Genomic DNA, 17,220 nt, shown 5'->3' with positions numbered 1-17,220 from the left:
ACCCAAGACAACCTGCCTCCCGCTCCAGGCCACAAGAACCACCCTACTAAGGTTTTCGGGGCTACATGGCCCTAGCCCCATGGCTATTTCTCAGGCCCGCGGCTCCTGACCTGCCCACCCTATACATGCCCTCCCAAGTCAACCGAAAGCTCAGCTCTCTGATCCATCACCCCGGGCCCCCACCCGCCGACCCGCTCCAACAGCCTCTGCCTGCGGAGTCACGGCAGCCTCCACTTGCTGCACGGCCCCAAACCCGGGCGTCACTTTTAAAATTCCCTTTACCGGCATCACCCACCTTCATCACGCGCCAGGTTCCACTGATTCCAACTCCCAGGCTGTCTCTGAATTCTTTTGCCTCTTCTCATCCTCTGTGGCCCCCACCCACCTCCAAGACGCTGTAAGCACTCACCCAGGCCACCGCGACAGCCTCCCCAGCAGCCTCCCCACTCTCACTCCTGCCCTTCTAACCCACTGGCCATACTGTACCGAAGCAGGCAACCCCTCCTCCTGCTTAAATCTACCTTAATCATTCCCCAGTTCCCGTATGACAAAGGTCAGTCTTTACAGCACAGCCCACATGCTGTGCATGACCGCAGACAGAGTGACCCACCACGGCTCCCCCACGCCCCCAACTCCCCGGCCACAGGGACCTCCTACCGCTTCCTCAGAGTGCTCGGGTCCCTCCACTCGGGGCCTTGGCACAGGCCGTCTGCTCTGCCTAGAACACTCTTTCTTGCCCACCCCCACCTCTCCCACTAATCCCGATACATTCATTAGGATTCAGCTCAAACACGCCTTCCTCAAGAGAATGGGGCTTGGTTCCTCTATGTACTCACTGCTCCCTTGGAATTCTCCTCGGAAAATATTAGGACCATTATGGTAAGTGCCTACGCGTTTCCGTCTGTCTTCTGCACCAGAAGCTGTACTCTCTCCGCAGCTTCCAGCGTAAGAACTCAAATACGGCAGGTACTCAACAACTAGGTGTGGCATGAGCCTGCAAACGCTATCCTAAGAGGCCAAGAGGGGGTGCCTTTCAAGTGGAGGAAGTTTAAACACACTCAAAGCTGAGAAGAAAGATGTGAATCTAGAATTCAGAAAGAACTACGACAACTCAATAAAAACACAAGTGAGTTAATTAAAAGATGGGCAAACCACCTGAAAGACATCGCTCAAAAGGAGAAACACAAAGGCCAGTAAGCAGGTGAAAAGACGCTCAACTCATCTGTCATCAGGAAACTGCAAATCAAATCACAGCAAAATACCACCCCCCCCTACCCCTTAGGATGGTTAAAATCAGAAAGATAGCAATGATCGTTAGTGAGAATGTGGCGGAATTAGAGCCCCCACATCCTGGTGAAAACTTCTGTAAACTAGCTACAGCCTCTTTAGAGAGAGTCTGGCAGTTCCTCAAACCATTAAACAGAGTTACTACGTGACCTAGCAATTCCACTCCTAGATAGATACTCCAGAAAAATAAAAAACACATGTATACCCAAAAACTTGTACATGAATGTCCACAGCAACATCAACCATAATGTCTAAATGTCCATCAACTAATGATCGAATGAATAAGCCGTGGTATATCCACACAGGACTATCATTAGGCCGTAAAGAGAAATGAACCACTGACACCTCCTACAACATGAACGACTCTTGAAAAAGTTATGCTAAGTGGAAGAAGCCCGTCACCAAAGATCACAGACCACGTGATTCCATTTACATGAAACATCCAGAACAGACAAATTTATAGAGACAGAATAAAGCTTGGTGGTTGCCTACAGCTAGGAGTGCACAGGTAGAGAAAACAGGAAGTGACTGCTAAGGGGTTCAGGGCTTCCGCCTGGGAGAAAGACATGGTCTAAACCTGACTGTGACTGCTGAAGGTTGGGAAACTCGGGAAGGAGGAAACCAGCCAAGCCTCTCAGGAAGGAAAGAAGACAGAGCTCTTCCTGCACGCTCTAGGACGTCCAATGCTCTCCAGGGTTTTCTCCCGTAATCCTCAGCTCAAGTCTGCATTTCTGGAGCTCACAGGGTAAGAGAAGTTATTATGCCTATTTTCTGGACAGAGAACTGAGACATCAACCAACCAGACCAGTATCGAACAAGAAGAAGGCTGCAGAGCTGAACCTCAAACAAGCTCTTCAGACATTACTGCCCGGTTAAAGAAAGTGAGACCCTTTCTACCCCGACATTCCAGGCCAGAGGAGACAAGAGGTTCAAGGACAAGAACAGTCTGCGGTGGTGACGGGGACATGTGGGAGGGGTGGGCGCCTCATCAAAGAGGACTGGGAAACGACAACCATTTGTTTGGCCCTCCATCTCCACCGATCGATATTCCTGGATCTAAATCTGTGTGTCATATGGCAGCAGAGAAGACACTCCAAGGGCAAGAACGCCAAAGTCAATTTCAGGCTAGGAGCCGCCGGCAGTCACCCTAACGCCGCTTCCAAAATAACGCCACCCGAAATGCTACCTTATGGACGCCGAACAGAGTCCCACCTACCACCTTATTAACGGTGTCATCCTGGATCTCTCACTTGGGGAGGGAACGGGGACGGGGACACACAAACCCTGAGCTCCTGCCACGGACACGGCACGAGGCACTGACCACATACTGCCTCTCTGACCCAGCACGCCAGCCCCGGGCGCCAGGTCACAGGATCCCCTTGGAGCCCCTGAGAGTCAGGTGACTGCCGCAAGGACTCAAAGCAGGTGAACAGCCAGGCCCAAAGGAATCGCTGGTGTATCTGTACAGCATCTCGCCTCTGTCACTGAACCAGAAGTAGGTCTCGTTTCTCTGTTTCGCCCCTGGGCTGCAAAGATGTTCTTCTTAACAGGGTGCCAGAGCTCCAGCTTCAGTTTGAGGATTACTGACTCCTTGACTAACCACAAGCCACAAAGAAAACCATTAAATTTTCTTCTACTTTGCACAGATGGGAGGCCACACTGCTGATATGAGGCTCCCCCGTTCCTGAGAAAGGTGGGATTATCACATCCCTGTCTGCCTCTAAAGCCAGACTCTATGGGGCACGCCTGCTGCTCCTCTCAACAGCTGAGTCACTCAGGACAATTTTCTGAGCCTTCCAGAGCTTGCATTTCTTCCTATGCAAAATGGAGGTGATGCCTACCTCACTCATGTGCTTGGTGAGAAGATTAAACGGGATGCTACAGGGATAGAAATCTCGCGCTGCAGGCATATATAGCAGATGCAAAAACACAAACACAGCAGACTTCCCTCTGAAGACACCAACGAGAAGATAATTCCAAATGGAAAATTTTTTCAATATATTTGGGGAAATTAAGTTCATTTGATTATCCAATTTTCCTGGATGTAAGATGCTATCTCCCACGCAAATAGTGGGGAAAAACTCAGGCACGCACACACGAAACCTCGTTTTCCTAACATGCAGGTACACACTAAAGTAGCTGGGGCAGATGAGAGCATTTCTATTCCAGCCAAACTGCACACATTTGCATCTCGAGTACTGTTAATATAATGGCAACGTCTCTTTTTTTGGTCTCTACTGATATCTTTAGAAAACCCTTCTCCAGAAATTACAGTTTTGGTGCATAATTTAAAACAATCAAAAGCAATTTTGCTAATGATATATCTAACTCTCTTTGGTAGGCACAAAAGCAGTAATTTAGTGGTCAGAAAATAAACTTGATTCTCCATTCTGATGCTATGAAGCAGAGTATACAGTTATTTTTCAGATGCAAAACACCCCTCAGAAACAAGGGGACCAGCCGCCGTCGCTGGAGCCCCGGCACAAGCACGACCTTGCTCCTCCTCTCCCAGGCCAGTCCCGTCTCCCTGCTGTGGGGTCCTCAGCCCCAACCCGTCCTCCTTACAAGGATTTCAAACACTGCCAGGAGAGCCTGGCTTTTAATAATCGGGCATATTTGACGGTGTGAGAGAAGATGCTTAGAGAAAGCATCTCGAGTGAAGCAAACTGCAAACATTCGGCCACCAACACCCGACCCTCCCACTCAGGCCAGCGTGGGCTGGCGAGGAGGGTGACCCAGGGGAAGTGATCAGCTGTGCAGCCAGGCAGTGAGGGGCCCAGCTCAGCCCCCTAACGGCTGACCTTGACCATGGGCACTTGCGACCTGGCTTCCTCAGCTCCAACGGGTGCTGTAAGCATAAGAGCACAGAGACGGTGCCCACAGAACGCTGCCTCTGAGACACAAAGTCTGTACAAAGGAAAACCTAGGTTCTCGTCCCTGTCGCTCAAGTCAGGTTATTACAGTTTTACTGCAAGTTAAAATTTTATTATTTTACTGCAGGTCAAGTCAGGTTATCAGTTTTACTGCAACCTGCAAAGTAAGTCCATCAACGGGGGAAAATCATGTAAATTTTGGCATATGTCCCACAATGGAATCTTATCAGTCATTACAAGGAAAGAAGTTCCTGATACGTAACATGAGAGAGCTACAGGCAGATGTATAAATGTGACTCTGCTTTTTACGATGAAAACATAAACATACCATGAAAGTATATTAGCCACTCAGTTGTGTCCAACTCTTTGGGACCCCACTGACTATGGCCCGCCAGGCTTCTCTGTCCATAGAATTCTCCAGACAAGAATACTGGAGTGGATAGCCAATTTCCTTCTCTAGGGGATACTCCCTATCCAGGGATTGAACCTGCGTCTCCTGCATTGCAGGTGGATTCCTTACCATCTGAGCCACCAGGGAAGCCCTATACATATCATGGCACACAGATAAATGAGAGGGCTGGGATGGGGGGAGAGAGGGAGGGAGGGAAGAGATGTCAGCAACACTTTGGGGAAGGTGAGCAAGGACACACACCTCTAGGTGGAGGTCAAGATAAGTACAGGCAGAGGGAGACACCAGACTATATAAATATTCTAAGGTAGTAGGATCGGAGATCATGTGTAAGTGTTCTGTCTGTATGCAGTAGGTAGCTAAGTAAGGAGCGGGTGGGAGGGCTTACTCTCTCGGTCCTCCTGGGGAAGGTGGGGGTGGGGGCCTGCCGCCCCAGCGTCCTGCACGGCTCTTCCGGCCGACGTCCAGCACTGAACGCGGCGTCTGCCGGTTGCTCCTCCCAAGCCTCTCTCGGGCCCTCGTGTCCGCATCTGAGCGTGTCGCCCTCCACGGCCGAGGTCTGCACGGAGGCATCTTTCTGCTCAGCTTTGGACGCCTCAGCCCCCTGTGCCAGCTGGGCTCCCCAAGGCCACTGCAGCTCATCAGGTGGCATGGGAGACGAGCTGGCTTGGATGAAATGTCCGAATTCACCTCTTAGCTGAACGGCCACCTGCCTCAGCATCCTCTCCGTTTTACCATCAAGGTGTTCTTCCGTAGCCTCCTGCTCCGTCAAGCGCATCTGCTCCAGAAGCAGTTCACGGAGCATTTTCAGAAGGTCTGGCCTGTTTTTCCAAAAGGGAAAGGAAATGGGAGGACTCAGTTTTCTTCTATGGCCTTGGCCCCCACCCAGTTTCCCAAGTTTCCCCCTTGATTCTGGCCCGGATTCTGCTGAATCTAAACACCGTGAGCTCCAGCCGTGTGCCAGGACCCGCGCCAAGGAGGCTATCCGGTCACCTCCGAACAGCCACACCAGGAGGCACCTCACGTCTGCTTCACGGATGAGAAGAGAGCTGCTTTGACACAGGTGCCCAGCACGCGAGGGGCCGCACGACCACCTGGATGCAGGCTGGGCGTAGGACAACCAAACGGGATCAAGTGTTCATGACAACTGCAAGATCCGCCGTTCCTGCGTCCAGGGGAAAGGACGGCTTTGCATGAACATGGCCAACCTGGCAGGTCCATGAGTGACCTGGTCCGCCTGGGTGCATGATCGGCGCTCAGTAAACCTGCTGGATGAAGGGGTGCTGGGAACCACTGCGGACAGAAACAGCCGTGGCTCTGAAGTCAGAAAAGATGGCTTCAAGTTCTAACTGCAATTCTAGGGAAGTGCAGCGAGTCTCTGACCACCTGATACAGAGAGCCAACTCATTGGAAAAGACCTTGATGCTGGGACAGATTGAAGGCTGGAGGAGAAGGGGGCGACAGAAGATGAGATGGTTAGATGGCATCACTGACTCAATGGACATGAATTTGAGCAAACCCCAGGAGACAGTGAAGGACAGGAAAGCCTGGCGGGCTGCAGTCCGTGGAATCGCAAGGAGCTGGACACGAGTCCAACTGAACAGCCACAGGGACTGAATAACGGTAGAGACTGAACACGACACAGAAACACAACAAAAGCCGAGTCTCCCTCCACACACGCTGCAAGGATTGAACCAAAGCATACATGGACAGCAGGTGCCTCTCTCGTCCCCTGCCGCACAGCCCGGGCCTCCCTGGGGTTTCAGCTGCAACTGCGGGGATAGCTCCTGTGGACAAATATCCCTCCTCCAGTGCCCCAGGCATCTCCCTGCGGCCCTGGGCCCTTTCCCAGGGCCCTCTGAGCTCATTCACGGCTCCAGGGGACACTTTCGACTAGGGGAGGAAAAGAGCCTTCGGGTGAATATCCCAGTCCCCCGAGCTTCAGAGGATTAGCCCTGACACGGGTTGACACCGTCCCTGAGAAGCTGGCAGGACAGCGGCCCGGCTCCCCATGGCAGGAACCAGACCATACTGCAGCCCTCCCGCCTCTGCCTCCCTCCCTCACTCTCTGCATCCCTCCTTCCTGCTGCCTGCAGTCACATCCTAAATCAATCCCTTGTACCCAGGTCCATATCTCAAGACGTTGCTCTCCCAGGAATCAAACCAGTTCAGCGTGTAAAAGACTCTGGAGCAGTTCCAGAAGACTCGCTCGTGAGTTGTTTTGTGAGCCAGACGCTGTGCTAGGCGCTGGGGCTGCAGAGCTGCCTGCAGGACGTGCTCGGGGCAGATATGCACACCAGTCACCACTCCACAGGTTGCACAGTGAGACTCGGGCTCTGTGGGAGGCCAGCAGGCTTATGAGCAAGCAGCCCAGAGCGTCTACACTCGGGGTGGCAGGAAGAGCACCAGGAAGGGGCCTCCAGAGTTGAGGAGAGGTTAGCTGAGGGAAAGGAAGTGGAACCTTCTTCTAAGCAGACAAAACAACATGAACGGAGTCAAGACACACCGTGAAGAACAGGCAGAGGAGGCTGGGGAGTTAGGCGGGGAGGACAAGCCCTCTCACGGGCGGGGGAGCCATACGCGGCCTGTGTGACACGGGGCACGCCTGCTCAGGGAGGGACTGGCTGTGCACAGAGAACGAACGGAGACTCCATCAGCTGTGAGTACGGGGTGACTGCACGCAGAGCCCTTCTGTTCTGCCCTAGACACGTGTGAAAGTGAGGTCAGTGTTAGCCGCTCAGTCATGTCCGACTCTTTGCAACCCTGTCGACTGTAGCCCGCCAGGCTCCTCTGTCCATGGGATTCTCCAGGCAAGAATACTGGAGTGGGTAGCCATTCCCTTCTCTAGGTGATCTTCCCAACCCAGGGATCGAAAACGGGTTTTTCGCATTATAGGCAGATTCTCTACCATCTGAACAATCAGGGCAAACCACTCCAGTATTCTTGCCTGGAGAATTCCACAGACAGCGCAGTCTGGTGGGCTATAGTACACAGGAGCCCAAGAGTCGGGCACGACTGAGTGACTAAACATATGTAAATGACAGCAAAGCAGAAAGACAAAAGTGTCCAAGGCGCACCACAGGACTCAAAATCCAGTTAGACACGTCCACAGGACAGAGACGGGAGACCCAGAGCGGGGGCACCCGTGGAAGGCATTCAACTCCCACAGCGGAAAGAAGAGTCAGGCAAACGTCACGCCCCGAAAGTGAGACCCAGAGAGACAAGTCAAGGCAACTTCAAAACCACCGCACAGGGAGGAGCCGGGGGAGAAGGGCAGAGCAGGGCCGTGGACACAGACAAGCCGCTCCTGCAGACAGGCTCCACCATTACTAAAGACCGCCGGCAAGCTGCAAAGCAGCGTCCACGCTCAAGGAGACAGAGAAGCCAAAGTGGCCTGAAGAAGACTTAAAGAAGCATGTCTCCATCATCTGAAAAATAAAGGGAGGAAAAGAGATTCATAAAAATGAAAGGAACTTATGCAACGGGGGCAGAAAATTATGAAGAAAATAAGAAGGATAGGAAGAGGGGGAAGCAATGAGGGAGGGGGCCAGCTGGAAAAGGAAGATGCGGTCAGGACAGGGCGCGGTGTGGTCAGGAGAGCAGGAGAGGCCTCATCCGGACCAGACCCTTCCCGCTGCTGTGGTGTCTCCTCACTTCAAAACACCTGGCCAGACAGACCAGAGCTACCAAGTCCTTCAGCGCACTCCAGCCTCCCCGTCCTCTGGGCCTTCGCTGCCACTGGAAGTGACAGGCACCCTGGTGCTACCTTCCCACTGGGCCCTGTAAGGGCAGAACCGACAGCTGACTCATATCTGGATTCCTAACACCCAGCTCTGGGGCAGTCACAGCACGTGGAAATATGGCGGAAACTAAAAGTATGGAAAACAGAATTAAAATGGGTGGTACATTTTTCACTTCTAATATGGAGTCATCTAGATGACACCAACCATCTTAAAATTCAGTAAACTCAGACTTCAAAAATATTTCTGGTATTTCAAGCACGTTAAACTAAATTTTCCTTTCCTCTCCTTCCCTTAATTTAGATTAAAAATAATGACAATTGCTACTGAGCTAGCCAGAGGAGGACCATTACTCACAACTAAACAACATACAATAAAATCCAGGAAAGAAAGACTTACAAATGGGGAGTAAAAGGTGGTGAAAGAGGCCATTAGAATACACCAAAGTGGGAGTGCTGTTAAATAAAGCATTTCAAGTGTTGCTCTGCTAGAAATCTGAACAGCAGATTCATTAAGCTGTCGCCACAATCAGGACCTTTCTAATGGTTCAGTTCGAGGGTCTTGTCAGAGGCCCAAACGCTGTTTATTCACCCTGAGCATCTCTGCCGCGCGGAAGGCACACGGGCAAAGGCCCGGACACTCACTAGCACCAACGGCGCCAGATCCGTTACACTCAGCACCTTCCGTCCTCACAGGGAGACTACGATGGGCTACTGGCCCATCTTACAGATGCGGATTCAAGATCTCCCAGCAAAAGTGGCAGCCAGAGGCTGCAGAGCACAGGCCTCTCTGACTCCAGAGAGGCACCGTGCTCTTTCTCCTCTAAACGTAAACCTTCTGCTTTGATGCTGAGCTTCTAGCTGCCAGTATATTCACTCAAATATTCATCGAGCCCCTCCCATCTGTCGCGTAAAGCCGTGAAATGCACGGTGTGAGAGAATCCTGGCGCTGGGACTTCCCTGGTGGCCCGGTGGTTAAGAGTCAACTTGCCAATGCAGGGGACACGGGTTCAAGCCCCGGTCCAGGAACGAAGATACCACATGCCACGGGGCAACTAAGCCTGTGAGCCACAACCAGTGCAGCCCACACACCCGCGAGCCCACGCTCTGCAGTGAGAGAGGCCCCGCGGCGGGAAGCCTGCACAGCACAACAGGAGAGGGCCCCGGCTCGCTGCAATGGAGAAAGCCCACGCGCGAAGACCCAGCGCAGCCGACGGCAGATTAGCTGAAAAGGAGAATCATGACGCTGACGCTTCACCACAGAGACAGACAGTCATACAGACACTGATGTCTAAATAAGGCAACACACAGCAAGGAGAAGTACCAGGAAGAAGGGCCGGTAAGGGGGGCGGAGGGCACCAGTCCCCAGACGGAGTGAGACGCAGGGATTCTCGTTAAGAGTGGGCGGGAGAGGCCTCTCTGCGGAGCTGAGACACCACCTCGTCCTGGAAAAGAGCACTGCAGGAGGAGGGAACAGCACCCCGTCCTGGAAAAGAGCACTGCAGGGGGCGGGAACAGCAGTGCCAAGGCCCTGAGGACAAGCTGGGATGACCTCGGGGGGGACAAGCCGGGATGACCGAGGACAGAAAGACCCGTGTGAGCAAGAGTGGGCACTGACAAGAGATGACCTTGGGGGGGACAAGCCGGGATGACCTCGGAGGGGGACAAGCCGGGATGACCTCGGGGGGGACAAGCCGGGATGACCTCGGAGGGGGACAAGCCGGGATGACCTCGGGGGACAAGCCGGGATGACTGAGGACAGAAAGACCCGTGTGAGCAACAGTGGGCGCTGAGAAGACAGAGAGACAGGCTGAAGCCGGGCCAAGAGGCGCGAAGCTCACTCCAAAGGCGACAGGAACCCACGAGAGGGTTTAAGCATAGAAAAAACATAATCGCATGTAAGTTTTTAACGAGTCAGTCCATAAAGCGCTTTCTTTAAAAATGAAGTTTAAAATTTCAAACATCAGGAGATTGGGAATACAAATTTTGGGTTTTTACTGATGGAAGCTCTGAGTCCACGTGCTTTCATGACAGCAGGGATTTGGGGCTGAAGAGCTCCGACCTGCCAGGAGGGAGCACCCAGGCCCTGAGTCCCTGCACCCCACCATCTGCCGTTCTTTCCCCAGCTCACGTCACCCAAGTGCCCCAGGTGGTCCTCAGAGAGAGCTCCGTGCATCTTCTAACTCTTAACACAGGAGCAGCTGACGCTGAGGAAACCCGTTTCTCACTTATGGACACCTAACTCCCTGTGATAATATACCAGAATGGGGTCCCCAAGCTCCACAATCTAACGCCCGATGATCTGAGGTGGGGCTGACATAACAATAATGGAAATAAAGTGCACAATAAATGTAGTGCACTTGAATCATCCCAAACCACGCCCAAACCACACCCCACCCCGATCCGGGGAAAAACGGTCTTCCAAGAAACCGGTCCTTGAGGCCAGAAAGGGGGGGCCTGCTGCCCTAGAGGACTCAGCTAGAAAATGCTCAGCAGATGCCAGGGGCTGGGGAGGCCGCTCTCTGAGCTCAGAGAACACTGCCATCTTTCAACTGAAGAAGCGCCCACAAGGCTGAGCCCACCAAGGACACGAGCACTACCAGGCTCCTGGTCGTGCCAGCAGTGCCGGGCGTGGCACCAGCTCCATCTGTCCATCTGTGCTGGAGGAGGACAAAGCTTTCATTCAACACCCGGCACACGCCAGCCATTCTCCTTGAACAGCATTTTCCCGCTCCTAGTGGCGACCCCGCGAAGTGGTCGGAGAGATGGAGGAAGTGAGAGAGGAAGGTGCAGCTCCCTCTGGCTCCCAAGCCCAGAGCAGCTGCTACGGTGGAGTGAAAAGAATGGGCAAGAGGAGAAATCTGCTCCTAAAGGACTAGTTTTGATAATACATGTGTACTGAAGACTTCTTTTTTGTTTTCAGGAAAACACTCTGGAGTGTTTCCTCGTAGAGGAACAACTCCCAGCAGATATAATGAGAAGGGGATTGTGGTTCAAGCTCCACGTAAGACAGCAGAGTCACAGCTACAACGGAAGTGGTGATGCTGCTGGAGACACTGGGAGGGGTTTCGGGAGGGCGAGCCCTCACGCGCACAGCCGGGCAGGCCTTCCCCAGCTCCCAGGAGCGACTCTGAAGGGTCTTTCTCAGCTCTTTGTGCTGGGCGTGCGCGTGGCTCTGCTGAATACAGTCCCCTTGCAGCCACGAGCACGCAGCCTAATTACTTAATTGCACGACTGGCAAGGTTCCTTCCAAGCCATTTCAGGAGCTCTCTCAGGTAAACTGCAGAGCACCACCATCGAAAGCCATTTAACACAATGAGCTTGTCCTCCCCTCTAACTGCAGACAGCACACCGCCTGGGCCCCGTGTCTACCTGGATTCCAGGAACCACACAGCCTTCTCGCCGAAGAGCGGGGTGAGCAGGCTCACGAGCTCGCCTTCTTCCAGACCCTGGTCTCCAGGGCCGCCGGACGTGTGCGCTCCACCGTAGTCTAAGATACTGGAATCTGCGTGCCTTAAATATCCATTTTTGCAGCCCCCTTTGGAACTGTCCTCCATAGTCTGCAAATCAAAAGTATCTGGTCAGATAATGGACACAGGGGAGGGGTCAGGGGGTGGGCAGAGAAAGGATGGAGACAGGCGGTGATGAGCGAGTACAAACACCCGAGAGAAAACGAAGGGCGGGGCGCAGGCCTGCGGTCCACACGCGCTCACTCTGCCCACGATGCAGAGATGCTTACTTCTCCACAGCCTCAGTTTCCTCATCTGTAAACGGGCACAGTAACGCCACCTGCCAAGGCAGTGACGAGAACAAAACGGGATGGCGGGCCCACTTCAGTTCGTGCCACGGTGTCTTACCCGCTCTAGCTGTGTTCCCCTACCCCACGGCCTACTTTCTACATTTCCCTTCTAAGAAGAATCCAGAACATTGTTAATTGTTACCCACAATGCTGCAGACATTTATTATACACCTCTTGCAATGTATCTTCCTCATTATATATCAGAAAGCCAGCCTCCTTACAGACACATCCTAATTATCGTGACTTTGATTTGTCTCATCAGGACCATGGAGAGCTCCTAATTCCCATGGAGATGAGATGTTTACGGAACCGCCTTCTTGGGTCACTGAGGGTCCCAGAGGAGTGAGGCCAAGGAAACACCTAGTTAAAGCCTGTGCCGGGCATGTCCTGAGGTGCTGCGATTAGCATTCTTCCTCCCCATTTCCAGAGCTGTAAATTTCTTCTACCTGTCTATAAATAACTCCCCTTGGCTTCATTACAGCTGGTAACATACACACTGGCCACCACACCCCTCTCTCCACACATGTAAAATGCTTGAGGTTTTTAAACAGAAGACAAGACCCACACATATGAGCTGTTATTTATAGGGTCTTGTTTGCCACCGATCTAGTTATTAAATCCATCTAAATAAGCAAGCTCCACAGAAGGAAAAGTCTAGAATATAATAATAAAAAGAAAGGTTGCTGCCATTCACTGAGCAATTAGTACATATCTTCTATTTAAATATCACAACAGTTCTAACAAGGGAGTATTATTCTCTTCATTGATGGGGAAACACAGGCTTAGGGGTTAAGCAAGGAGTAACCAAAGTCACAGAGATAGTGACCAAGACTCAAAATCACATCTGATTCCAGAGCCCCGACTTTTAACTAATTCATTCTCCAAAACTCTCACAAGATGACTCCATGAACCTGAACACCTTGAAAGCCACAAACGTCAAATCTGCAGCCTCCTAGCTCCCACCACACACTGGTCTACAGTTCTTTCAACTTGGAGAACATTTGCTCCAAGCGTTCAGTCTCCATGCGCCTGGAGCGAAGCTCTTCACAGCCCCGGGGCGGCACTAATCCGGGTCTCAGATCAGGAGCTTGCAGACGGGCCCAGGGAAGGAAAGGGTGGCTCTATCGGTGGCTCCTTACACAGCAAGCAAACGATCTGGGGGTCCACAGTTGTCCCCGAGACAAGGGCACGGGTCCCGACTGTGTCACTGACCTACTCTGAGCCCCAGACGAACCATCTCCTCTCCCAGGCCTCTGATTCCAATGCATAAAATGAATGGGTTGGGTCAGAGTTCTAAAGAGCTGTGTAGGCCCAATGTCCAAGACCTATTTTAATACTCTTCTATAAGAGCCACATTTTTTATTTACAACTATATGTCTGCTCTCCTGTCTCCTGAGTGGCTCTACCACCACACCTGTAGCCTCTGCAAAGGGAGAGAGCTCCTCTCTTTGCTCCCCACGGGCACACGGCAGGCACTCGACACAGGCGGAGGGAACAGTAACCCGTTGGACTCGTTCCAGACGGGAGACGGGCTTGGGCACAGACAGGGGCGTGTTCCTACCTTGTGACGCTGCTCCAGACACTCGTCACTCAGCAAATTACTCTCGTCCTCCTCTCCAGTTCTGGTTGAGTCCTCGTCCTCCTTGCTAGCCAGAAGCTACATGGAGCATGGCATGGTGTGAAAACGCAACCCAAAAATGTGTGCATCATGAATATGTATGAAGAAATCGGTGATGTCTTTTTTTAAAAGATGCAGAACGAACAACAACAAAAAAAAAAACCAAAAACCGAAAAAAGAGGCAGAGACAAATGCCAAAGCCAAGAAATAAAAATTAGCCAAAGTCAGAGTTGCTAGTGCTGGCAAATCACACACAGCTGCCTGGAATCAGGCAAAATTTAAGGACAAATTCCCCGAGAAATAAGGACAGCCATCTCCCTCTGCCCTCGCACAGCCTTCCTGACCAACTGGAAGCTGAGTATGCCATCCAATGTGCTGTTCCCATTTCTGCCGTTGCTGAATTCGCTTTCAGATTATAGAAAAGTAACCAGATTTTGGAAAATAGCTATTGATGGGATTGAAAATATCAAACAGCAAGAAAGCAGGAAATGAAAGTTATGGTGAGCCCAGTTTCTGCAAACCTGCCCCTGTTTAGCACAGGGGCTGAACCTCTTCCTGGACGGTCATGCATCTGCAATGGACGGTCTCAGCCGCATAGTCATTTCGCTGATGAAAAGTCCTCATGGCTAATGAGCAGAGTATCAAGCCTGCCTGACAATAACTTTCTGCTTTTGAAAATGAAGGAGAGTTATTTAGAAAGATGGCCTAAATCCCTAATGTGCTAAAGCAGTGTAAATCCCAAAGCTTCTGCAGTCTGTATTCTACAGAAGGGACAGCAGTTGTCAACAGGGCCAGATCCCAGCTCTCTGGAAGAGCAAAAACTCTAGCATGAGACACTCAGATCATCCAGAGAAAAAGTGAGAGGGGAGGTGACCAATGCCATTTCAAAAACTGGACTGAAGCTCACCTCACCCATGGAGGAGTGAGCTTGGCACCACGGCATTAAACCACGAGCTGAGCCTCCGCCACCGGCCGCCGTGCCGTACATACGACACATCCGAGGTTCTGTCTCCATGCTGTGATTTCAGGAATTCTTACACTGAGTCCCTCACCCCATAATTTTCCCAGCCCAACTCAAACTTTCCTGATCTTCTTTCTAAAGGAAACCCTTGTTTTGGAAGAAAAAAATAAAGCAAAGTGACTTCGGAAAGTCTTTTACAGAAAACTTCCCAGGGTCAGAATCTTACATGTGTGGCTCAGATGGTTAAGAATCCGCCTGCAAGGCAGGGGACCCGGGTTTGATCCCTTGGTCAGGAAGATCCCCTGGAGAAGGGAATGGCAACCCACTTTAGTATTCTTGCCTGGAGAATCCCATGGACAGGAGCCTGGTGGGCTACAATCCATGGGGCTGCAGAGTCAGACACGACTGACTGTAACAACATACTGGTTGTGATTTACATGAAAATTTATCAAAAAGATAAGGTGGAAGGATGATAGCTGGTGGAAAAGATTAATAATAGAATCTAGGGGGTGAGTATATGGGTGTCCACTCTGAAGTTCTTTTCCCTTTGCTATATTTGAGTTTTTTCACAATAAAACGCTGGGGCGGGGGGGGGTGGGGAGGGGGGAGCCTCTCTCTTAAAAAAAAAAAAGCCAAGTAATGGCGTTTTCCTCTCTGGTCCACCGACAGCTCTGGTCACTAGTGCTGCCTGCCTCTCTCCAGGCTTCCTGAAAGGACTGTGCACCCTCACCTTCTGCAACGTGGCTTTTGCTGCCAACACCCTCCAGAAACTCCTTAGGAAAGGACCCCAAGACCTTCTATGGCAGGAGCACGAACCCTCCTGGGAACAGGAAGGAGGCAGAGAGGCGCTGCCCCCCACCCTGAGGATCAGGAGAAGGGTCTTCCCGCAGGTATAGCTGAGCAAAAAGTATTGTTAACATGTGTCATTCCAAAATGACATCACAAAAGCTTGCAAGCTATTCTTCATTTCCAGAACCACAACCACACCATTACTAAGTACTCTGAAATAAAAACTTGCTTTCGTTTCCTTTTACCTCTGCTGACTTGGTTAAAATTAAGTCAGATCTCAATCTCCAGCACTGATCAAGAAATTAAATACCGTGACACAGAGAAATGTCACCCATGCCATATGTGACTGATCGGTTTTCAAAGGCAAAGGCAATAGAGACCAGCGTGTCGCGGCAGGCGGGTGTTTCTGGCGCCACCACCCGCAGGAGAGGAGCCCTACACACCCGCACGGGCCCCGCTCGCCCTTCGCCTCTTCCCCTCGCTGCCTCTCCACCCACTGCCACGCAGCCTCTGTTCCCCTCACTGCTCCACTGCTCGGTCCCCAGCGACTTCCCCGCTGTCTTTTTCTCTTGTCTGCTCGAGTGTCTGACACAAATCAGCAGGGCCCTCCCTAGACGTCTCTCCTGAACAAATGCGTGGCCTGGATCTGCCGCCACCTCTTGGGCTATTCCTTCTCGGGCCTCTGCAGACGCCCCTTGTCCTTCCACAGAGAAGCTCTTGACCTCAGAAGAGGAGGCGGGACCGTCCCAGGGCCCCCAGGCCCTGTCCCAGCTCTGCTTCTCCGCATCACGTTCGCCAGGGGGCAGGGACCATGTCTGGCTCAGTTTTAACACCAGTGCCCAGTGCTCAGGAAACACTGCTAAAAGGACAATTTTTTTTCCCAAATTTTTTTTTTTTTTCCCAAAACAAAGAGCTGGAACCATTGCTTCTGATCTTGCTGCTCAAGTGTGTTCTTTGGAGCCACGGAAGCGCGTGAGAAACGCAGACTCGCAGGCCCCGTGCCAGGCTCAATGGACCAGAATCCTCCCGTTAACAAGGGCCCCGAAACGACACTGAACAGAGTCAGAAAAGGGCTGGAGTCGCAGCTCGCACACTTCACTAAAAAGCAACACTGAAGTAGCTGTGTTACATAGTGACTGCCCACTACACGCCAGGCACCATGCCAAGGGCTTCACAAGTTGGCTACAACTCGTAACAACTTACGAAGTCAAATTGTTAGACGCATCCTCCTTTCGATGAAATTCAATCTGCTTCTGACAAACCAAATTCTAGTCTGTTGCTAATACCAGATGCTAACGAGCTTATACTTCTGAGCTCCACTTCTGTCCTCTGAAGTCACACTAGGTCTGTTTCTTATTCAAGATGACAGCCCTACACATGAGTTCAATTAAATTATGCCCCTAATCCATGTTTCCTCTCCATGCCAAAAAAAAAAACCCTTAGTTTTCTAACCATCCCTAAAAAAATGACAACGTTGAGTAAATGATGATAGCGAGCAGCCTTTCCTGGGTGCTCGCACGCGTGATCTGGCCCCCAGAGGTGACAGCTGCGTGCCACACACCCGAGGCTGGCCATGCTCACCTCCCTGACCGCGGGCCGTTCAAATCACTCCCGCACGTCCATCCTCAACCACATCTCCCAGAATACATAAAGTATAGTCCACAAAAAAATACAGGGAAATCAGAGCAAGCCCACGAGAGACTTTTTTTTTTTTTTAATATGCTTTAAAACACAAGGATGCCTGT

General features: G+C 51.7%; 1 protein-coding gene across 9 annotated transcripts in view; it reads right to left on the bottom strand.

The window, feature by feature from the left end:
- CDK5RAP2 (CDK5 regulatory subunit associated protein 2) overlaps positions 1-17,220 on the bottom strand; it is a 183,465-nt gene that overhangs the window by 56,085 nt on the left and 110,160 nt on the right. For 7 of the 9 annotated variants that reach the window (XM_070375007.1, XM_070375005.1, XM_070375008.1 and 4 more), the window contains exons 19-21: positions 13,669-13,764; positions 11,681-11,868; positions 4,958-5,390 (exon numbers count right to left, since the gene is read on the bottom strand). In XM_070375007.1, the coding sequence (XP_070231108.1) occupies positions 4,958-5,390; positions 11,681-11,868; positions 13,669-13,764 (717 nt within the window). The remainder of the gene's footprint in view (positions 1-4,957; positions 5,391-11,680; positions 11,869-13,668; positions 13,765-17,220) is intronic. The other 2 variants (XM_070375011.1, XM_070375004.1) reach the window with 1 other exon arrangement.

The sequence above is a fragment of the Bos mutus genome, chromosome 8, assembly GCF_027580195.1.
Source record: "Bos mutus isolate GX-2022 chromosome 8, NWIPB_WYAK_1.1, whole genome shotgun sequence".
Classification (NCBI taxonomy): domain Eukaryota; kingdom Metazoa; phylum Chordata; class Mammalia; order Artiodactyla; family Bovidae; genus Bos; species Bos mutus.
This window is presented reverse-complemented; position numbering and strand designations above follow the sequence as displayed.